The sequence below is a fragment of the Solanum tuberosum genome, unplaced genomic scaffold, assembly GCF_000226075.1.
Source record: "Solanum tuberosum cultivar DM 1-3 516 R44 unplaced genomic scaffold, SolTub_3.0 scf00324, whole genome shotgun sequence".
Taxonomy (NCBI): Eukaryota; Viridiplantae; Streptophyta; class Magnoliopsida; order Solanales; family Solanaceae; genus Solanum; species Solanum tuberosum.
In genome coordinates, this window is record NW_006239247.1 from 335,826 (window position 1) to 359,450 (window position 23,625).

General features: G+C 35.5%; 2 protein-coding genes, 1 non-coding gene and 1 pseudogene across 5 annotated transcripts in view; 2 read left to right on the forward strand and 2 right to left on the reverse strand.

Annotated features, from left to right (window-relative positions):
- The first annotated feature begins 2,351 nt into the window (after positions 1-2,351).
- Positions 2,352-14,304, forward strand: LOC102582462 (pyruvate kinase 1, cytosolic-like). The gene is made up of 16 exons (XM_006360431.2): positions 2,352-2,591; positions 3,024-3,120; positions 5,116-5,213; positions 5,327-5,482; positions 6,030-6,107; positions 6,487-6,618; positions 6,907-6,987; positions 7,141-7,212; positions 7,301-7,390; positions 9,202-9,346; positions 9,508-9,596; positions 10,717-10,812; positions 10,931-10,998; positions 11,829-11,928; positions 12,531-12,590; positions 13,923-14,304. Exons 1-16 carry the CDS (start codon positions 2,523-2,525, stop codon positions 14,073-14,075), a joined length of 1,584 nt encoding a protein of 527 aa, XP_006360493.1. The 5' UTR covers positions 2,352-2,522; the 3' UTR covers positions 14,076-14,304.
- A 684-nt stretch (positions 14,305-14,988) lies between these two features.
- LOC102593197 (uncharacterized) lies at positions 14,989-17,308 on the reverse strand (annotated as a pseudogene).
- A 974-nt stretch (positions 17,309-18,282) lies between these two features.
- Positions 18,283-18,355, forward strand: TRNAR-UCU (transfer RNA arginine (anticodon UCU)). The gene has a single exon. It is a non-coding gene; the product is annotated as a tRNA-Arg (tRNA).
- An 822-nt stretch (positions 18,356-19,177) lies between these two features.
- Positions 19,178-23,625, reverse strand: part of LOC102582805 (mRNA cap guanine-N7 methyltransferase 2) — a 7,629-nt gene continuing 3,181 nt past the window's right edge. Inside the window, exons 6-11 of one of the 3 annotated variants that reach the window (XM_006360432.2) lie at positions 21,757-21,879; positions 21,574-21,666; positions 21,018-21,086; positions 20,125-20,213; positions 19,920-20,017; positions 19,178-19,621 (exon numbers count right to left, since the gene is read on the reverse strand). In XM_006360432.2, the coding sequence (XP_006360494.1) occupies positions 19,484-19,621; positions 19,920-20,017; positions 20,125-20,213; positions 21,018-21,086; positions 21,574-21,666; positions 21,757-21,879 (610 nt within the window). In that variant the 3' untranslated portion in view covers positions 19,178-19,483. Of the gene's footprint in view, positions 19,622-19,919; positions 20,018-20,124; positions 20,251-21,017; positions 21,087-21,573; positions 21,667-21,756; positions 21,880-23,625 lie in introns of those variants that run through there. The other 2 variants (XM_006360433.2, XM_015314861.1) reach the window with 2 other exon arrangements.

Genomic DNA, 23,625 nt, shown 5'->3' on the forward strand with positions numbered 1-23,625 from the left:
AAATCAATAAGATAAATGTTTCATCTTGGGCATTTTTGCTTTCAATAAGTAAATTATAAAGAAATTTTAATGAAAATATGTATAAGATCTTTAAAAATTGTTTATAAAAATAATATATTAAGTATGTATATTAATAAAATATATGTATATAATTCATCGGTTCGGTTCGGTTATTTCTTCGGGTTTTTTCGAATAAAACCATAACCAAACCAAATACTATCGGTTTTCAAAAATCTAAAACCAAACCAAACCAAACCCAAATAAAATCGGTTTTATTTTATCGGTTTGGTTTGGTTTTTCGGTTTGGATCGGTTTTTATCCAAACCGTGAACACCCCTAGCTACAAGCCTATAATATTGTTTCGCCCCTAACTTTAGATAATCGACTCCTTTTTTCTTGTTGGATATAAATTGTCTTATGTACTTTTATATATTTTAAAAAATATTTATTTTAATACTATTATTATTTTTTGAGAAAAAAATTATTTAAGAGTAATGTTTAGTAAGGATTTTAGGAGATTTAATTTCTAAATAAAAATCAACATTAACTAATAATATAATATAACATTGGGTTGCTCATTTTTATTTTCCTAATAATAATACATGCTCGAGATAAAAATGATAAGAGTAATACACGAATTGAATGCCAAAATAACTATAAAATTAACTCTCATAATAACAATATATTTTTTATTTAAAAGTAAGTCAATAATTTAAATAATAAATTGTTTACAAATATGTAATACATCAAACTAAGCATGGAATAAGATCTTGTATATAATTGTTGCATTTCCTTTTCTTTTTACATTATAGTTCTTATATTATTAATTTTCACATAATTTTTTCCTGACTAATTTATGTTTTACTAATAACTTGTCATTGTACCAAATTGACTTCTAAGTAATTATTTTTATTGCAAAAGCAAAAAAAGGAAATGACATATAATAACATGTTGTGATATACATATGTCTTGTCATTATCAAATCTCAACTTCATGTTATACAATCTTTTTTTTTTTCTCTAAATGATTTCGGTTCATACAACAATAAAGACGATATTGGACTATGATATTTTCCAAAACATTATATTGTCCTATTCCTATCAATGGAAAATGGTCAAAGCCAAACTCGATTTTATGAAATTTGAATTTTAAAATAATAATAATAATCGAATTTTGAGTTATATATATATAGGAAAGCATTATATGTTAGTGACATTAGTCATTATCAATGATTATAAATCTGGAATTCAAATTTTGAGAACAAAATCATATTTAACAAGTAAAATTTTACGAAATAAATTAATCGACTTCAAAACAAGTAATGGACAACAAATGGTTAAGTAGGGTATAACTCCAACCACTATACTGATGATATTGTTATGACTTTGAGTTAATATATGACATGTCCTATAAATAACAATTAAATTCACAGTCAAATATTTAATTTTTTATTACACATATTAAAACCCCGTGACCATGTTCTTATAAAAGATGTCCTCAATACTGGACAAGTGGTGACCACCATTAAAATCTACCTATATTTTTTTTAGGTAGATTAAAATCTATCTACCTACATCAGTGTACTAAAAAAATTAAAAAATACACCGCAAACACAAATTAATAAATTAAGAGATCTATCTATCTTGATTTTATTTTATTTTTGGAATATTATACAAATCTCATAGTGTTAAGATCTAATTATATTTCATCCCTATTCTTTTTTTAATTATAAAAATCCCTTAAATATGGTGGAATCCGGATACATCCCAAAACATTTCGATACTTCGCTCAACATCATGATACATCGTGTCTCGGTTTTGAATACACCACTCAACGTCTTGATACATCGCGTAAAGTGATGCATCCGAGAATAGAAGAGAGTAGAGATTTTTATAATTTTTTTAAATAATAGAGAATTTTAAAGAATATGATAAAATAAGTTATGTATTTAGATAAATTTTTTTATTTTTTTAAAGTATAAGTTATAGTAGTTATGTATTTTTTTAATTATGAATATTTAATTTAAAAAATTAAATAGTACGATAAATATAAAAAAAGTTAATAAGACTTACTTTCTCCTTTCAAATTTAAGTAGCATCCTTTTATTTTTAAGTACTACCGTTTTTTCTTATTTGATATTTATTTAATGATATTATTTTATTTTTTCGAAGTTTCACCTAATGTTTTATTGCAAAGAAAAATTAATTAAAAATAAGCATTAAAATAATTTTAATAAAAATAAGTTAATAAATATAACATAATTCGTTATTTTTAAAAATTAATGTATGATCAACTGTGTCACATATATTCGGACAAATGAGAAAGAAAAGGAAAAAGAAATGGCTTTTGAGAAATCGAAAAGTTATTTAAAATATAATCTATTTCCCGGTCTCACTCACCAAATGCATTTATGCTACAGTGTTTTACTATTTATAGCAGTTTTGCTATCTCCATTATTTTACTATTTCTCTCTGAACTGAGCTCACTCACCGCAGTTGCAGTGACGATCGGCTACCGGAAAAATGCACTCGACGAACTTGCTCCTCGAAGAACCGATTCGGATGGCTTCGATTCTCGAGCCATCAAAGCCTGTGAGTAAAATTCTATTACTTGAATTTGACTTTGTTTGATTCTCTGTAGATTCATAATTTTGGTCATTTCAGGTTAAGTAATTTGTGTATTTTTTGGGAGAATTGTTCTCGTAGTGTGCTAGTAGATGCTATGAGCTTGAAGTGTTTGTTGTTGTTTGATTTGTGGTTTATGATCTGTTAAATTTACTGGTAGTTGTAGCATTACTTTTGTAGTTTTTAATTCTTTGATTTCTGTTGTTTTTTGTACTTTGATTATAGTATTATTTTGTTGTGGATATTGTTTTTTTCCATGTCATGCTATTTTTAGTATTTTATCGTGGCTTTTTCACTTCTGGTAATCCTTTTCCCGAACTGCTTTGTTATGATTTTTATGAGCTGAGGATCTATAGGATGGTTATGTTGTTGTTGATCTGTTAAATGATGATTTTGCAGACGTTTTTTCCTGCAATGACGAAGATTGTCGGCACGCTGGGTCCGAAATCACGTTCTGTGGAGATTATCTCTAGTTGCCTTGAATCGGGAATGTCTGGTATGGTATCATATTTTAGCACTAGCTATGGGGGGCAGAGTTGATGTCTGTGTAGTCTGTAGTGTTAAGTTGGCCATTTGATTAACTAAAATGAATATGTTTGGGAAAAAAACTTGAAATTATTGTAAAGGGAAACCTGGAGTACTAACCTCGCATTATGTGCAAGTCTGGGAAGGGGCAGACAAGATTGGGTCTTATCTTGCATTCTGCAAGAGACTGTTTCCACTGCGTGAACCTGTGACCTCCTGGTCACACTGCAGCAGCTTTTACCATTGCGCCAAGGCTCTAAATGTTGTCACTTGTCAATAAGAAAAAAGGGGAACTTCAGAAAACTAACAAAAAAAGCAACTAATGGACATCGAACCAGGGGAGACTTACACTTAGACATCTGCATTTTATATATTTGTGTATATCTAGAGACTTTTTGTTGTTACTTTTTTTCTTCCAAATAAAAGAATGTCTCTGTAATGTAAGCAGACCTGTGGAAAATATTTGACATTTGTAAACAAAGTTGCTAGATCATGCTCTAAGTCTCAAGGTAGTGTTTCAGGCACCAAAACTTACCCAACTTGCCCGAAATGTAGTAAGAACCATCCGGGCGAGTGCCCTGCAGGTAATGAAGGATGCTTTGGGTGTGGTCAGTTTGGTCATAGATTGAAGGATTGTCCTTCTGGACAGTGTCAAGGAGGAAATAATGGTAGAGCTCAGTCTACAACTTCAGCAACACCAGCAGGTCACCGACTTAGCCAGGGTAACTCATCTGGTACAGGTGGCGGATAATGCCAAAACAGGCTCTATGGTCTTCAGGCTCGTCAAGATCAGGAAGATTCTCCTGATGTAGTCACTAGTACGTTATGAGTCTTTAATCTTGATGTTTATGCATTGTTAGATCCTGGGGAAACTTTGTCTTTTGTAACTCCTTACATAGCAGTCCAATTCAATGTTAGCCCAGAAACTTTTTCAGAACCCTTCTCAGACTCTACTCTAGTCGGTGACCCAGTTATAGTTAGACGGGTATACATAAATTGCCCTGTCACAATCTCTCAGAAAGTCACCTCAGCAGATCTTGTCGAGTTAGAAATGGTAGACTTCGATGTCATTCTACGCATGGATTGGTTACATTCCTGTTATGCCTCAGTTGATTGTAGAACTAGGATTGTTCGTTTTCAGTTTCTAGATGAACCAATCTAAGAATGGAAGGGTAGCAACTTAGCCCCTATGGGTCGATTCATTTATTACCTTAAGGCTAGAAAAATGATCTCTAAGGATTATCTCTATCAGCTAGTTCGGGTTAAGGATTCTAGTTCTGAATCCCTAACTCTTGAGTCAGTCCCTATAATCAATGAGTTCCAGATGATCTTCCCGGAGTTACTCCCGAAAGGGAAATCGACTTTGGGATTGATCTCTTTCCAGATACCTAGCCTATTTCTATTCCTCCTTACAGAATGGCTCCAGCTGAGCTTAAGAAATTGAAAGAGCAGTTGAAAGACTAGATAAGGGCTTCATCAGACCTAGTATTTTGCCATGGGATGCACCAGTGTTGTTCGTAAAGAAGAAAGATGGTTCTGTCAGAATGTGCATTGACTATAGGCAGTTGAACAAGGTCAGATATAATTCAGGATGGGAAATGAATTAGACAAATAAACCAGGCTTAACTGAGTGGTAGAATATGGTAGGAATAGATTTAAGTTATATATGCTGTTAGTGTAATGATTTAGTGAATTTTAACCCGCGATAGCAGGTTAGTTACCATTTTAATCAGTTTACAAATTAATACGTATCAAGAGATTTACTTGTAATTACCTAATAAGTGACTTGGTTGTGTTAGTATGTTTTACGATTTCAGTCCATAAGACTTAAAAATGGTGTGTTTCAAAAGCTTGTTAGTAGCCTTCTGTTTGCTCCTTTGTTTTGAAAGATGCTGAGTGGCTGGAACTAAGCTGATCAAGAACATTGACACCACTGAGCCAATACTTCTCTTGTTGTGTATATTAGTGGCACGATTTGACTTTTCATGGGGAGATGCTGAATTTCACCAAGAGACATTGGAAAATCTAAGGGCAGCCGTCAAAAAATCAAAGAAGCTCTGTGCGGTAAGCTCGGTTGCTCCTGCTATTCATACCAAGTTGAACTTCTCTGTTTATATAAGTTTGAATATATAACCTCTAAAATTGGTTATGACCAACAATTCTCCTTCTCTTTTCAGGTTATGCTAGACACTGGTGGTCCTGAATTACAAGTTGTCAATAAGAGCGAACACCCAATTTCACTCCAAGCAGATGCCTTAGTTGTCCTGACACCTGATCAAGATAAAGAGGCTACACCAAATCTACTGCCAATAAATTTTAGTGGCCTATCAAAGGTAATTTCCCCAAGGCAAAAGTATGTCTTTTCTGGAAGTTTATTGGAACTGCACATCCAGGCTTCCTATAGCATAACACGCATAAAAGTACATTTTGAGGTTGAATTGACTCTTATCAGGAGAACGGTAACAGTAGGAGGAGATTTTAGACTGGTGTGTTATTCACATCATGTTAGTTCTCAAATTGGAACTTCTTACTTTTGTCCAGGGAAATTTAAGTCAGTCAATCCCTTCTTGATCATCAGCAAACAATAGCTATTAATTTGCATGGCGGTTAAGATTGTGGACACTAAAACAAGGTTGCAGTATTATCCATAGGGGTTGGTAAACAAGAGACATATGGGCTTAAGGAAGCCAAAGGCTTCTGCAGAACTGGGGAATCAACTGATGACAAGTGTATCAAAAAAAAAAAATCCAATCTCAAAAGTTAGGAGTGATAGCTGGAAAATTACATCCGAGACTGTAAACGTAGAAGCATACTGATTTTAGTTCCCATCTTTGCATGAACCATGACATGTTCTGATGCTAAATTTTCATGATTTTGCAGTCAGTGAAGAAAGGAGACACTATTTTCATTGGTCAGTACTTGTTCACGGGAAGTGAGACTACCTCTGTGTGGCTAGAGGTGAGGCAGCATTGAAAAACAAATAGTTTAAACGTTTGGACCAGCGAGATGATCGTTTTTATTTCATTTCAGAAATGTGAGAAAACTTTGTACCCCATCACTGTGCAGTCCCCTCTACTCCTTCCCACAACACATGACACCAAAATCATGTGTTTGTGCACGCTCACGCGTGTCTATGTGTGTGTGAGAGAGAGAGGGAGAGAGAGCCAAAGCTAGAGTATGGCACTTTGCTCTCACTTGTGACAGTACTCTTAGAGTTACATGGGCCTTCCGTTTAGACTTTCTGCTGATGCAGGAAATCAATGTGAAAAAGAAGTGCAGCATGTGGTCAATGTTATCCTAGTTAAATTTCCGATCTCAAGAGTTCTCCACAATGCAGGTTACAGAGGTGAAAGGAGAGGATGTCGTTTGCTTGATTAAAAATTCTGCCACCTTGGCCGGACCATTGTACACATTACATGTCTCCCAGATCCGTATTGAGTTGCCAACTCTCACTGACAAAGATAAGAAGGTCTGTTGTTACCTAATATCAAAGACTATCATTTTGCAATTAGTCTTTCATTCTCTCTAAGTTTATGCCACATCATATTGATCTGAGAGACTCCAAGTATTTTGTGTAGGCAGTACGAAAAACTAAATACTTAAGGTTATTTTGGGAATGACAGTTTGTTTGCTCATTAAGGTTCACATTGTACAGTTTAAAAACAACTCTGCAGAACTTATTGGTCAAGTTTCATTTAGATCTATGATATTCTCTCTAACGGTAAATTTTTCACTGTACATCTTGTAATTATTTTAGGTTATAAGCAGTTGGGCTGTTCGAAACAAAATAGATATCCTTTCACTGTCATACACACGAAATGCTGAAGATGTTCGACATGTAAGGCCATTCTACAGAATTCTACTTTCCACTTTATATCAATTTCAACATTTCCCTCACCTATGTAAGATCTGGACTTCTCCTATGCGATCACTTCAGAAGTGAATAAGCATATCTTGTAACAATCTAGTGGTTCTTCATGTTCTTGTTCAGGCTCGTGAATTTCTATCTAAGCTGGGTGATCTTAATCAAACACAGATTTTTGCTAAGATAGAAAATGTGGAGGTTAGTTACCTGTTGAATACTTTGGGATTTATTCATAAAAAAAACTGTACTGTAGTTGGTATAAAATTTTCCTTGCATTTGCTTATAGGGAATGGGCAACTTTGACGAGATTCTCGGAGAAGCTGATGGCATCATTCTCTCTCGTGGAAATTTAGGGATAGATCTACCACCTGAGAAGGTCAGTGAATTCTCCTCAGTCTTTTCCGGTGACATATTATTGATAATGATAAACAGCCCCCTCATTAAAGTGGCATATCATTAATGGACATTCAAATGATCTACCAATTCAAACATCAAATGGTACAGAGAAGTGGATGTGAATGAATTTTCCGTTAGGGATGAAAAGTGATATTGTGGATTATGTGAAAATAAATGGGGTCCTGTTTGATGTACATCCATGAGGCGCTGTCTCTTACTTAGAGTACTTAAATGTATTGCGTGCCTTCAGATAATTTTGTGAATTAATTCATGCTTAGATGTCACACTGTTTTATCTGAATGATCTCTTTCATTGAAGGGGCAATAATCCACGACTCCTTTATGTTATTGATTTAAGAAAAAAGTTGTAATCTACGTAAAAATGCATTGTGATTCGAATTTCAAATTAAAGGTTGAAAAAGCAACAACATACGAAGGGTAATCCACAAAGTGGGTTTGGGGAGGGTGGTGTGTACGTAGACCTTACCCCTACCTTGTGAAGGTAGTGAGGTTCTTTTCGAAAGACCCTTGGCTCAAGTAAGGTTGGAAAGGCAAAAAAAACAAAGAAGATATGAAGAAAGAAAGGCAGAGATAAAAGAAAAGCCACACAGTGTTCGACAAGCAGGGTAAATGACCAATATGCTCCCATGTACACCATGATATCTGCGTTGTGATTCGAACTTCAAATTAAAGGTTGAAAAAGCAACAACATACGAAGGGTAATCCACAAAGTGGGTTTGGGGAGGGTGGTGTGTACTAGACCTTACCCCTACCTTGTGAAGGTAGTGAGGTTCTTTTCGAAAGACCCTTGGCTCAAGTAAGGTTGGAAAGGAAAAAAAAACAAAGAAGATATGAAGAAAGAAAGGAAGAGATAAAAGAAAAGCCACACAGTGTTCGACAAGCAGGGCAAATGACCAGTATGCTCCCATGTACACCATGATATCTGAACACGTTCTCAAATGTTGAGGCACATATAATGGGATACTTTTAAATGTGTTTTGGATCAACAAATGAGCAAAAAGCTACCTTAATAGTATCTTAATCACATCTAATGATTGATATTGTAGTGTCAGGACCTTCCATTCCTGTCACTTATTCCTAGATAACTTTCATCTTTCCACTTGCAGAATTCTCGAGGAGGTCACCCTTGCTCCTTATACTTGTTATAGTTGATGCGTTCCAGTGACATTTGCTCTATATGCAGTGAGAGAGGTTCAGCTCATAGTTGCGTCTGTGAATGAATCTGACAAAGGCAGCCAAAACATCTTCTTAAATTCTTGCTTTCTTCTCATTATTACATGAAGGAACAGTTGTTGCACCTACGAACAAGCTGGAAATCAAATTTTCAATTGCTGGAGCTTGACTTCAATTCATGATATTAGCTCATTATTAAACATTTTCTATAACCAAGTACTAGCTTGAATGATAGCTTGGAGTTTCATTGGGAAGAGAATATGGAAAAGTTGTATTGAGAAGAGTAAAGGTGGACATCATAAACCATTTTATGCTATATAAGGGTCAAGTATTGATTTGTTATCTAATTTAAAGACACAGGAATAGATGCAATGCACTCACGCATAAAATGGAAGTCCTCTCATTGAACTATATGTGGGCTAACAATATATTTGAATAATCTACGTATGATTGAATAGTGCCTGATAGATCCGGTGTTGCATTTTTTTTTTTTGCTTCATTAGACTGTTTCATGGTTCCCTTCCCATTGACTGTGAGGCATTTTGCAGTTATCTAGTATATATTTCCTTCTTTCTAACCAGATTCTATTAATTACCAGGTGTTCCTATTTCAAAAGGCAGCTGTTCACAGGTGCAATATGGCTGGTAAACCTGCTGTGGTCACTCGTGTTGTGGACAGTATGACTGATAACTTGCGACCCACTCGTGCTGAGGCAACAGATGTTGCCAACGCTGTATTGGATGGTAGCTTCTGTTCTTTGACAGGCCTGTTGTCACATTAATTTGATATACTAGATTCCTATGTGAAAAACGTGGAATATATGCTAAATACTTGTGGTAGGTATAAACGTGCCTTTTTTGGCCTTGTATCCAAGATGTTTCATATCATTTTTTTTCCATCCCAGGTACTGATGCAATTCTTCTAGGTGCAGAGACCCTGAGAGGCCTATATCCTGTTGAGACTATTTCCACTGTTGGTAAAATATGTGCAGAGGTAAATCTTATCTCCCCCTGATTGTCTTCTTTGAATCTTCTTTTCCCCGTTCTGTCATTTGTTCTTTATACTATAACACTGTGATCATCGACCTTCAGAGTACAATTTCTATCGACTTAATGTCACATTTTTGGTAAGATTGGACAGTATCATATAAATGGAGCACAAAGTACACCTAATATCAGAAATAGCAGTTAATAGACTAATGTACCCTTGTATTGATGCCATAAAAAGTAAAAGCTGTGTTGACTTGACGTATTACCATGATTGTGGTCCTACCTTGTGAAAAGCACGATTATGTTGAATTCAATGTTTATTCTTTACTCATAGTGGAACTGCTAAAATTCATTCTGAAGATCAGATAACTTTTCTAAAGCATACCCCCTAAAGTGAAATTGAGTGCACCAAAAGCACTTTAATCATGTACAATGAAAGTTCTAGATGTTTGAAAGGATTTCAGTTCATAAGTGGTAATGTCTTAACATACATCAAAGGTACATGGAAGTGGTAAAGTCTTAACATACATCAAAGGTACATGGATAGGCTTACAGGCGCATCTATTTTTCCCAGCATAAACGTGACCATATAGCCAGTAAATAATTTTAAATGGCTCATGCTCAGTGCAAGTTGTTGGGGACAATCAATTGCTGCGATGGTGTGAATTAGTCATGCAGCTATGGAAGAAATGAATTAGGAAACGTATTTAACTAGACCTATCTTCACCATCTATTTCTCTTTTAAGGACCTCTTCAGTGATGACTTCACTTTGCAACGAAGACAAATACGGAGAGAAGCTCAATTTCTAAACTTGGATATACCACGGTTCAAGTGTATTTTCTACCACATTTTGCTGGGTAGGGGATGAATAACCTACTAAAGGTTGTGAATTTGGTTAATGGTGTGCTGGTTAAGCCAGTACATTTTTCTAGTCAAGTTTGTATTTAGCCAAAATGGCACAGGAGAGGAACAAATCTGTAACCAATCAGTCATAAGGCTGACATTGCCTTAAAATTCACTTTGTGCCTTCCAAGGCTGTGCCTTGTTGATTTCAATGTAGTCAGATGATAATTCTGAGTTTCTCTTGTAAATTTTTACTGCTAAAATTAGTTCCCCATTCCAGGCAGAAAAGGTTTATAATCAAGATGTCTATTTTAAGAGGGCTGTTAAGTGTGTGGGAGAACCAATGAGTCACTTGGAATCTATTGCTTCCTCTGCGGTATGTTGTTTCTGCTGCTCATGTTAAGCTTTTGGTTAGGTTGGAGGAAACGGTGTCATAAACTTTAAGATTCTGGTATTGATATGAATACTGTCTGCTCTGCTTTTGTTTGATTCAGGTACGTGCTGCCATTAAGGTCAAGGCATCTGTTATTATCTGCTTCACTTCTTCAGGGAGAGCTGCGAGGTCTCTCTTCTCTTCTCTCTCTCTCTCTCTCTCTCTCTCTCTCTCTCTCTCTCTCTCTCTCTCTCTCTCTCTCTCTCTCTCTCTCTCTCTCTCTCTCTCTCTCTCTCTCTCTCTCTCTCTCTCTCTCTCTCTCTCTCTCTCTCTCTCTCTCTCTCTCTCTCTCTCTCTCTCTCTCTCTCTCTCTCTCTCTCTCTCTCTCTCTCTCTCTCTCTCTCTCTCTCTCTCTCTCTCTCTCTCTCTCTCTCTCTCTCTCTCTCTCTCTCTCTCTCTCTCTCTCTCTCTCTCTCTCTCTCTCTCTCTCTCTCTCTCTCTCTCTCTCTCTCTCTCTCTCTCTCTCTCTCTCTCTCTCTCTCTCTCTCTCTCTCTCTCTCTCTCTCTCTCTCTCTCTCTCTCTCTCTCTCTCTCTCTCTCTCTCTCTCTCTCTCTCTCTCTCTCTCTCTCTCTCTCTCTCTCTCTCTCTCTCTCTCTCTCTCTCTCTCTCTCTCTCTCTCTCTCTCTCTCTCTCTCTCTCTCTCTCTCTCTCTCTCTCTCTCTCTCTCTCTCTCTCTCTCTCTCTCTCTCTCTCTCTCTCTCTCTCTCTCTCTCTCTCTCTCTCTCTCTCTCTCTCTCTCTCTCTCTCTCTCTCTCTCTCTCTCTCTCTCTCTCTCTCTCTCTCTCTCTCTCTCTCTCTCTCTCTCTCCAAACATCATATTTGCTATGCATTGATGTAAATTGTGTTTTCCTGTCAAAGACATCCTTACCAGACCTTCTCACCAAAGAATGCCATCACATTCTGAAGTCCATTCTCTAGTGCAGAAAACTTAATTTATAACCTTTTACTGATGATGCAGATTGATAGCTAAGTATAGGCCACCGATGCCAGTTTTGTCTGTTGTCATTCCTCGTCTCAAGACAAACCAACTCCGCTGGACATTCAGTGGTGCATTTCAGGTAATCATGTTTCATAAAGGACTTTCTATTTAAAAATAAATAAAAATCAACTTATATGTACATTGATATTACCATCATGTTACCTGTGCCAAATTGAAGTGCATCTTTTACCTATATGTATAACAAGTCAAGCTCCTGCTATATGGATTTGTCCCTAACAAAATGTGGTACATCTGCTTCCACTCATTGATGATAATATTATTCTTCGGACTAGATGGTTCAATAATGACACATCCTTATTAGAGATAATCTGATTCATTCTACCTCCTACGAATGTGTGCATCATTTTCTGGTCAGATGCTAAGGTGGTGTTTGCTTGAAAAAATGAAACCCAGTTTTTGCAAAAATTGTGTTTCGAACAAACACCCAGTAATTCTGATGTGAAGCAACTAATTGAATCCTGTTAGACTGTCAATTTTCCCAACTACTTCTTAATCACACAGACTGATGCTTGGTGTTAGAAAAGGTTTATTGGGATGCCAATAAAGCTCTTCTTCTGATGCTTTCTTTTTTCATTCTTTAATTCATATTATTATAGATGATGTATCAGTGGCAAATCGAAAATGAAACTGATTTTATTGCATTGATGACTTAAATGACAGGCTAGGCAGTCTCTTATTGTTAGAGGGATTTTCCCCATCCTTGCAGATCCAAGACATCCGGTATGAAATTTTTCATCTGTTCCTCCCTAAATAAGTGATTTCTTTCTAGAGCTACTGCAGTTCTGTATTCTGATTAAAAGATTATGTTAACCAACATGGAATTGTGAAGTGTGTGATTAACAATGTCACTTGACCTCATCTTGTATTAGTTCTTCTGTATTATTTTATGAGCAAAATATTAAAGGTAAGAGAGTACTATGACAACTACACATCATTCAAGCTAGTTGTGGTCGGCTATATGTATCCTTATTACCCCCTCTGTTCGCTTTATTTGACACTATTTCTTTGTTAGTCCGTTTAAAAAAGAATTAACACATTGATTTTATAGCTACACACTTGTTATGTCATGGTTTAGATGACAAGCTTTTAAGTCTTCCTTTTTCCTTAAACCTTCGTGCCCAGTCAAACTATGACAAACGAAGTGGAACAGAGGGAGTATATATTTTGCTCCATTGTTGACTCATTTTATTCCAACATTAAATAATTCAGGTTCTCCAACACTAAAATTCTCTACAGACATTAGACCTAATGCATATGCAACTACATGGGTAAGACTTAATGTCAGCTAGTTAGTATATATTGGCCACATAGATTTTTTTCATTGTGTTTTGTCTTGCTCGATTTGCCTTTTCTGAAGACATATACAGTTAAATAGTCAACTGAAGACTTGCCATAAAGTCATAATCAAAATCTAGTTGACTAAGTTCTGGTCATTGAAATCTTGTCAGAAAATCCCCAGTGTTGGGAATCTCGTTAGGAAAGTTCCAATTTTCAGAAACTTGCCAAAAAATTGACTGGCGGAAATGACTCTAATATTGATTGAAAAAGGTTTGAAAAAAGTGGTGCCTTTAGAACGGTCCCTAAAAAAACCGTTATATGACTAGATCAGAGTTCAGACACTGGAAAGGGGTGTACGTGCTGCTGGAAGAATCACGAAAAGAGACAGGTATCGCTGGATCAGTCACTGGATATAAGAGTGAAGCTACAAGAACGGTATTTCTTAAAATGCTAAGAATAAAGAAAGAAAATACAAGGTGAATGGAAGGTACTTATGCTGCTGTTAAGATTGTAGAGCCTTTGTACCATGTGAGTAAATTAAAAAGTACAAGAGGAAAGATAATTTAAGATGATGTATACATAAGTTTATAAGCATACAAGATAAAAATGTCATATATCAACTTACATTTAATCAGAAAGGGAAAAGAACTTTGGGAAGTGCATTATCGTCCTTCTGGCCTTCTTAACTTCATAGTTACTGTAACCTTCTTTCTTCTTGTTAGAATGTTTGGTGTGGTGTGGAGAGAATATTGACTTTGTTCTTTCCTTCTTCAGGCTGAGTCCACAAATGCAACCGATGAGTCGATATTGAAGGTTGCACTAGACCATGGGAAAACAGCTGGTGTTATAATGCCGCATGACCGAGTTGTTGTTTTCCAGAAAGTTGGTGACTCATCTGTGGTGAAGATCATTGAGCTTGAAAATTAGGCTAGTACATCTTTGTATGTTTCACTTGGCTGTTCAACATCAGAGCATTCTCAAGTTAACAGAATGCATGAAAATCATCTAATGGAGCTATAAAACCAGGTTGATCCATGGCTGTAATAATTGCTCCTGACAGATGTAAATCCTCTGTAAGTAACACTTACCAGTTTATGTTGTAAGAATATTATTTTTAAGGCAGTGTCCTCTTTAAAAAATCTCTTTTTTTCTCTAATCCATATGTTGTGTAGGCTGTGAAGGGTGTCATCCTACATTGCTTCATTATTTTTGTGTGTCAAATAGGATTATGTATATCTTCAGGTAGATAAGTAGCTGTAATAGCTATCTTATGAACAGAGTTGTGATATATAAGAACCTTAATTCTTTTCTTGATGATAACAAACTCTTCATAGGAAGATTGTCAAACATTTGGTCAAGGAGAAAGTGAAATCATCAAGAATTCAAGATTACTTAAAGAATAAACCTTCTATTAGTGAAGTCGTATACCTTGAGGGGTTGTTTGGTTGGGAACAAGTTATCCGAGTTTAATTATCTCGGGATAAGTTATTCCACTATGTATGTAGGATAACTTATCCCATCACTAAGGTATAAATGGTGGGAAAAGTAATCCAAAGATTACCTAATACCTCCAACCAAACGCAGGATAAAATAATCCTGCATTTTATCTTGGTATTATTGTACCTTATACCTCACCAAACGACTCCCGAGAGATAACTTATTTAAGTACTATGGGACAAGGCATATCAATGTTTTCCCATAAGTGTGAAACTAGTATATATAACATCAACAACATACCCAATCTAATCCCACAAGTGGGGTCTGGAGAGGGTAGAGTGTATGCTACCTTACCCTTACCTCGTGGAGGTAGAGAGGTTGTTTCCGAAATACCCTCGGCTCTGTATATATAATATCAATGATATCAAATATAGAGGAACTCTATTTCTCTTTAGTAGATAGAAAGTAAAGAGCTCATCTTAGTACAATTTCTGACAACATTCTTTTTTACAATTCAATCAAACACTACAAGCTTTTGATACTCATCACCAGAAATAGCTTGTATCATCACAGCTTCCGGGCTCAAAATCCCATCTTCCTCCAAGAAAACAGTCACAAGATTCTTTGAAAATCCACTCACAAGTGCCACTCCTTGTTGGTTACTAGGAACTGGTGTTGCCTTTGAATTCCTCAAATTCCAAAACACAATTTCAGGCACACCTTGTAATAACCTTTTTTCTTGAACTTTCTCTGTATCACTTGATAATCTGTGTCCCATGGACTTGCTGAAGCCTCATCAAATTCCATGTCACTAAAAACAAACAATGTCTTTATCATTTGTTCCTTACTCAAATTCCTCCTCACAGCAACTTCAAGAATCTTATCAAACACTTTCTGAAAAGCTGTATTACCACCCCAGTCCATTCTCCTAATAAAAATAGTCTTCTCTGATAAAGTCTTCCCTTTCACCATATGAAATTCTGGGTTTCGACTAAATGTAATTAACTTTCCTTTCCAAGGTTCTTCACTAAGTTCAGAAATAAGTAACCCCAGAGCCACACAAACTTCCATTGGGGTTCCACTCATGCTTCCTGAGACATCACAAATCGCCATACAGTTTGTTAGTTTCCCCTTCTTTGCCAAGTCATTAACCATTCTGTTCCATTGAAGCTCTGCAACTTCCTGCCCCGTGGAATCTTTTAAAGATGCAATTATCTCATGTGGAAGCAGAGCACCAGCTGCTATTGTTGTTTTCCCATTCTTCACATCTTCAAGGTACTGCTTGAATCTTTCTTTATCGTGCTTGTAGAAAAATTCCTTGTACATTTTCATGGCTACAGAAGGGACGCGTTTATAAGGAATTTCTTCCCACTTATTTGCACAAATATAAACCTCTGGAATCTCCAACACCTTGTGGAGTGGCACAAGTACTTCTTTTCTCAATCTAATCCTCACGCGATAAGCATAATGAGCGTCTTCAAGATCCATGTACTCATCATAAGGAAATAACTTTCTTCCAACACTTTCACACATTAGCAATGACTTATCATAAGAAGAATCAAGAGATGGACACCACTTAGCCGCGAGGCTAAGCTCATAAAACTTCCCTTCATTGTACAACTCCATGTCTTTCCACAAAGCATTAGCAAAGAAACCAGAGACTTTATCATACAGGAACTGAAAATCATAATCCTCTGTGTATCTCTCCAAGAATTTATTTGCCTTAGCCAGAATCTTTTCCCGAAGTCGTTTAGCCTTCCCATTAGGAATACTACTACATTTTTTCTCCTTTAAACCCTCCAAAAATCCTTCTCTTTTCTTTTCCATCCACTTCTCTTTTTCATTCTAACTTCATGTCCCTCAAGCAATCTGTACAAAATCTCCAACACATCCTTAAAATACCCGAAATCGGCAATGGCTTTAATATTACATGCTAGAGTTTTAGGATGTTTATTGTGAAGCCATAAAGCAGCAGTATAAAACCCTTCTTTCTCTGATTTGCCAGTGCCTCTAACACCCCTTAAATTACAAATAGGGTTGTTAAAGCATCATATTTCCAAGAAAGTTTCAATCTTTGCAATAATTCTTGAGGTGGGGTGTCAGGGACAACATGAAAGAAGAAATCTAAACATGGATTTCCAGTAGACAGAAAAGTTGCTGAACCATTTTCTGTGAATCCCATTCGAAGAAATATAAATGTTTCTGGTGATTGTGAGCTTGTTCGGCACGCGCATTTCCAACCTGATTGGTATGGCAATGCACATTCCCAACATGTTTGACACTCAGGTCTCATTTTTGGGGCCATGTTTGATATAAAGTTTGAAGGAGGAAGGTGATTATATATGGTGTAGTGAGAAATGTTTTGGAGTATTATATATAGTGATGGTTTTACTTGGTGGCTACACAATATAAAACGGATATAGGGTTTTTATTAATGGATAATACCTATTAGTTGGTGTTAAAATAGGGGAAGTTCTATAAAATGTTTATGAAATTTAGTTTCTTACTATTTTTGTGTGTATTTACTTGTTTTGCACGGTAAATAAGTAAAGATAGAGGAGAAAGTAGGTATGGTAGGATGCATTAGAAAAAATAATGTGTTTTGATATTACTCATCTCTTGTTTGATATAAATTTTCAACATATATATCCCTATGTATAATTAAATGTATAGATGGTATTGGCAATGCAAGAGTTTTTAGCATAGCTAATTCTTGTATTACTTATCCGAACATGCCTTACAAATACACACTATTTTTATACATTATTCCAAATGAACCCTTATTGTATTGGTAAAAAATATATCGAGTGAAGACTATTTGACTAGACGCGTGTATTAAAAACAATTGCTTTGGACGACCAAGGCCCGAAATGTTCCTTCCGGGAGTGCCCATACAGGTGATAACGTCCAGATTTTCTGGAATTTTATTTAATGTAATCGGACGGAAATCATGGAGAATACGAGTTTGTTTGAATTGGTTTATTTTAGGTGCTTTTAAGCAAAAATAAGTTTTTAAGCAATTATCTAAAATAGTTATTTATTGGGCATTAAAACTATCAGCTAATTATATTAAGTATAAAATTTGGATGAAAACGATCTGAACTAAAAAGTTCAACGCGGAGTAACGCATTTTCGTTAGAAAAATAAGCACATATACAAATATAATTCTTATAAAGAATTCTAATGATGAATAATTCCATATGTGTGTGTTATCAAGAGCAAAAACTCCTATCTCCTTGAGTGCATCTTTTCATATTTTCAAATCCTTATCATGCTTGCGATCTTCATTTACTTGGAGGGATTCATATCCCAATAATGATTTGTATTCAAACTATATATGAGCCTGATTTTATAAGTTCATAAATTTATAAATTTTAAATTATAATCCCAATTTTGATCTACCATCGATAAAAGGTGAAAGTCAATTTACTTGACTTCAAAACCATATAGAAGAAGTGAGTGCAATATCAAATCGTTAATTTTTTATGATAGTAAAATATATATATAAAGAAGGCCTCCTATTTTGAATCGAGGGTCTACGAGAAACATCATTTCTATCTTCACAAGGTACACACAATTCTTCTGGATCTCACTTATGGGATTACACTACGTGTCTACAAACTAGTTGTGCAATAAGTTGAGAGGTGTCAGAAGCGTTTCGAATAGTGAATTAATTTTCAATATTACATGTCAAAAAGCACCCGTGGCCTAATGGATAAGGCGTCTGACTTCTAATCAGGCGATTGTGGGTTCGAGTCCCACCGGGTGTGTAATCTTTTTTCCTTTTCCTTTTTTTTACCCAAGGCGTTTGGTCATTACATGAGCAATGCATTATCGTTACACCAAATGTAATCTTTTTCCTTTACTTTTTTTTACCCGTGACAAGGCATTTGGTCATTACATGAGCAATGCATTATCGTTACACCAAATGTAATCTTTTTCCTTTCTTTTTTCTACCCGTGACAAGGTGTTTGGTCATTACATGAACAATGCATTATCGTTACACCAAATTACACTGAGTAATCTTTTTCCTTTCCTTTTTTAAACCCGTGACAAGGCGTTTGGTCATTACATGAGCAATGCATTATCGTTACACCAAATTACACTGAGTATGTTGTTATGGTTACAGCTAGTCAAACATGAGCAATGCATTAAATGTTCTTAGATATGGTTGCACCAAATTACACCGAGTATGTTATGGTTACACCAAAAAATCATTGGACTTATTGACAGAAGGGTCTGAAAATTTTGTGGGGAAGTCATAAATATACCATTCGGCTATCATAGTGTATACATTGTTTATAGGTATGTATAGTATAAAGTGTACACAACCTATACACTTCATATATATTTTGTAAACTAGATGACTGAATGGTTCAAGTCCATAATTATCCCAAATTCTGCATGCCCAGCAACAAAATCTAAACAAAAATTAGTAAAACAAAAGAAATTAAGGCTTGTGCCATATTTGGTGTGTGTGAAGTGCCAATTACCTAACAGGTAAAATCTGAAACTCCAAAATGAGCAAGTTTAGGAAGATACAGGGCATTAGCTGCCCAACACTCAAATTATCAAATAAAAATTGAGAAACATTTTATCAGTCAAAAACTGCAACCTCGAAATCACTTGACATCTATGAATACATTAAGGAAGCTGTTCAATTTTCGTCAAGCCAGTGAAGATGAATCTTCCATGGTGAATTAGTACATTGATATTGGCTAGTCCCCAAAAGGGATCTATTCTATATACAACAAGCCAATTTACTAATCAAAATGTTTATCCATTGTACAACAAAATGAAGGATATAATAATTTAACGCCAGGAGATGGCTTGACTGGAAAGTCCTGCCTCTTTTGCTGTGATCCTTCAAGCTGCCACCGAATGTCTACGCCATCACATTAAATAGCTTCGGGGAAACGTAATTCTGCAGGACCAGGACCTAAAATCCCTTTTTGCTCAGTTATCTTGCCCAACCCTATAGATGAATCAGTCTGTCCATTCTCCTCTTCATTCCACAAAATGACTTGCCATTCCATCTGGATCACGAGGAGACGAGCTTAAATTATACACTAGACTACTGGGAATAACATTGAAAGCCTGGTAATAGAAAGTAGCAAAGTACAAGCATGTCCTCTGCCAAGAAACCACTCCTGTAGATAGTTTCTTTCAACCAAGATGCTGCTAATCCAAAGAATCAAACAATCACTCAATAGGATTGTTTATTTCCCAACCATAAAGTATGCGGACTTTCCATGAATAATTATGCTGCCTACACACGGTATGAAGATCTAATGAAATTGAACAAAGACCTCAAAAGTGGAGTAGAAACCTTACCTCATCAAGATAGTGGCTCCCAACAGGTAAAAATGGAGTTGTAAGTGGAGGTGCAATATCCGGATCATGCTTTTGAAATATGAATGTGGTGTATAGACCTGCATAAGAAAAATACCGTAAGGATAGGAAATTAGTGAAAGATGTTGTAATACAAGACCAGAACCAGATTTTAGTTGATGGTCAATGCAGTGAATAATCTGATTACCTAAAACGTCATACGATCTGGGAAGAAGTCTTCCCCTGGGATCAAAAAAGTTATGACCAGCATCTTGTAGCATTCCAAGAAATTGTGCTCTATGAATGGAGTAAAATGAAGGAAGGATCAGCTGTTCTGATTAAAGAAATTTATCAGAAGAACTTTATTTGGAGACTAAAGACGCTTGAAACAATGGTCTAAATAACAGACACTACTAATAATCTAAGAAAATGGGACCAAAAAGGCTATATAAATGAAGCAACTTTATCAAATTATCAGTTATTTCTGCTGATAACAATAGAACTGTGGTATGTTAAACCTTAATTTAAGCAATAATTCCAGGCTAGATAAAAGTTAATCCACTTTTTAGTCAGTTATTCCTGTCCAGCTAACAACCCTCATAAACCTTCTAAAGAAATAATAAAATTTAACAACCAAAAGAAAAGGAAAAATAGGTATAATTAGAAAAAGAAAATCAGTATACTATAAGTGATCCATTAAATTCGTAAAAGGTAGGAAAAATGGTCAAGTGATGGGAAACCATTTTCTTTCACACTTACTAGGAAATATTATGGTGTACTTGGTGAGACAAATACTGAACACTTCACAACATGAAAAAAGTTGAATTGAAGTTAGGTTCCCACCCAATATTACATCCATCTGAGTACTATGCAATGCATGTATACACTACTTTTTGGCATGTGCATTGCCATGAAGTATATAGATTCCCTATGCAATAAACTATCACATTTTAAAGTTTAACTTCAAAAGAATCATCACTTTACCTTCATGGCTTCATCAATGATGTGATAAAAATTCAGGTAATTTCATGATAGATTAAGATGGTAAACAAGCAAAATGAAACAGCCATGATGGTGAAATTGTAAGTTATAATCTATTACCTGTTATCATCATAAAAATCTGTCAAGTTCTGAATCTCCGTGTGCTCAAGGCCAGCCTCTCTGGCCAACCTGAGGAATATGACTTTACAAGTTAATTATAGGATTTATTTACATTGGCAGGATAAGAAAATAAGCTAAGCTAAAATATTTCTTCCCATTTTGGAAATGCAAGAGCACAAATGTTGACATCTGAAACTCAAAAAAATGACACAAACAAACCAAAGATGCATACGGATAACCTGCTAGATTTGTAAAACATTGTAAAATAGAATACCCAGATTCACATTACGAGAACAAGTTTGGTTATTCCCATATCTGAAAAGGCGTGATTTCAAATAGTTGAACATTGGACAATAGAAGTATCATAGTGGATCATGATTGGAGACATGACAGGGTTCCTCCCTGATGGCAGGGCTTACTGGGAAAAGTGGGGTTCAACAAGGGGGGCTCAAAAAAGGGGCTCAAGGGAAATATAGACAGAGGTATGGGGTGGGGTGAAGGTAACAGAAAACAACAAAACCAATTGAAATTTGACAGGGGATATTGCTGCATGAACCTGAGCAGGCTTGGAAAATGAACCAAACATTGGGTTTCAGCAGAGATGTCACTTGCAAACTTCAATTGATACTTCTTACCAAAGAAAGGAAACCTGAAATCCAATTCACAACAGAACATAATTAATTGCTCAAAAGAGACACAATAAGATCAAACATAAGTGGGTGCTAAGTGGATTCCATACTTCTCTTCCTCAACCTCGAAAGTGATCATGTAATTTTCTGATCTAATACAACTAGGAACAATGTTTGGTTTCATCCCACCGCTCCTATTATGGTATGCTTCAACATTCTTCTGATACTTTGCCCTATAACAACCACATGGTCAAATGGAGTGCACACAACCAAACAAGATTAAGCAGAATCTTGAGATAAAATGACTTATGCAAAGAGAGACAGAACCAGCATGAGTGGATCTCAACAAGGCCTTGAACCCAAGTAAAATCCCCATGCCTACTAGACTTACATAAGCATCCTTCTTTATAAGCTAGACTTACATAATCATCTTATTGCAATATACTTGTATGAGTTGAAAAAATATATATTCAACGGCATATAAGAAAGTAAACAGACACTCTGATCTAGATATCAGCATACTTATAACACCCGCAAAAGGCAAGAAATGAACAAAAGAAAGCACACGAAATAAGCTATAGATTCTGAAGTATGCCTCTAACCTATATGCCATACTTCATCCAGAAAATGTAACTAATGTGAATCTAATGTATAAAGGCAATTACAGAAGCAAGAGGAATAAATAACCCAACTACTGAAAAAAACGAGATATTGATCGTTTCTTTTTGATAAGGTAAAGTGTTTACTGATAAATAAGTACAAAGAGGGTACTACAAAAAGGAAACTGAGATTCATAAAAAGGATTTTACAGCCCATAAACAAGGAACTCATTTTTTTCTTTCTCAATTTGTTGAATAATGTCAATTATCACTATGAAGATTGAAGAATCATGACTTACTATAATGTCCAAACACCTAGAGATTCTATTATCCTCCATTCATCTCTTCATACAGTGTTGCCAAAGGATCATTTGAAGTGTACTTAGACCCTGAAGACTCAGTTAAAGCCAGGTTGTGTGCTTCACCTCACTTAAGCACCTCTTTAGTGTAGGAACTAAGGTACTAAAGCATTGTTGCGTGTTTTTGAAAGAGCAATAACAAGATAATATTATAGTTGGTAAACTGATGCATTAATTATTGGAAAACATTAAGCATGTATTTTTTGTGATTGACAATAAGAAAGGCAGCCCAGTGCACAAAAATTAAGAAATTTAACACAAGGAAAGTAGAAAACTAGCTCTAAAAACATTTCATCTAAACCAGAAATTAAGATGGTTTTCCAACTTGATGGATACTCCCTCTGTCCCTAATTACTTGTCCACTTTCAAATTGGCACACCTATTAAGAAAACAATGATTGACATAGTGAGTTTACCCTTTTACCCCTATTAATTATGAAGTGGATGAATTAAAAACTTAGAATTTCAAAAAATTCTACCTTTTTCAAAGCAATTAATTGAGGGCAGTGTTTTGGGAAGCGAGAAGCGGAAAAAAGCGACGAGGGCTCGCTTCACAAAAGCGAGAAGCGAGAAGCGAAGCGCGCGCTTTTTTTTAAGTAAAGCGATATTTAGTATAAAAATAAAAAAATGTTAAATAACTGAATAGAGGTAATATATTCTTAGATTAAAAGTAAATAGATAGTCAATAATACACACGTCACTGATCACAGTCACTGTATAGAAATAAAAAAAAAAACAGAGCAGCAAAAGAATTGGAAAAACAGAGCAGTAATATTAATTGAAAAAAAAAACAGGTCAGTAATAGAGATTGAAAAACAGAGCAGCAAACAGAAATTGGAAAAAAAAATGCAGCAATAAAAATATAGAAAACACCCAGCAGCAACCAAAAAAAAAACAGTCACAGATCAGTTGCAGCAGCCTCGCAGAGAAGAAGAAGAAGAAGAAAACTAACAGCAGTGGCAGCCTGGCAGCAACCAAAAATAGAAAAAAAAGTCGCAGAGCAGTTGCAAAGAAGAAGAGAA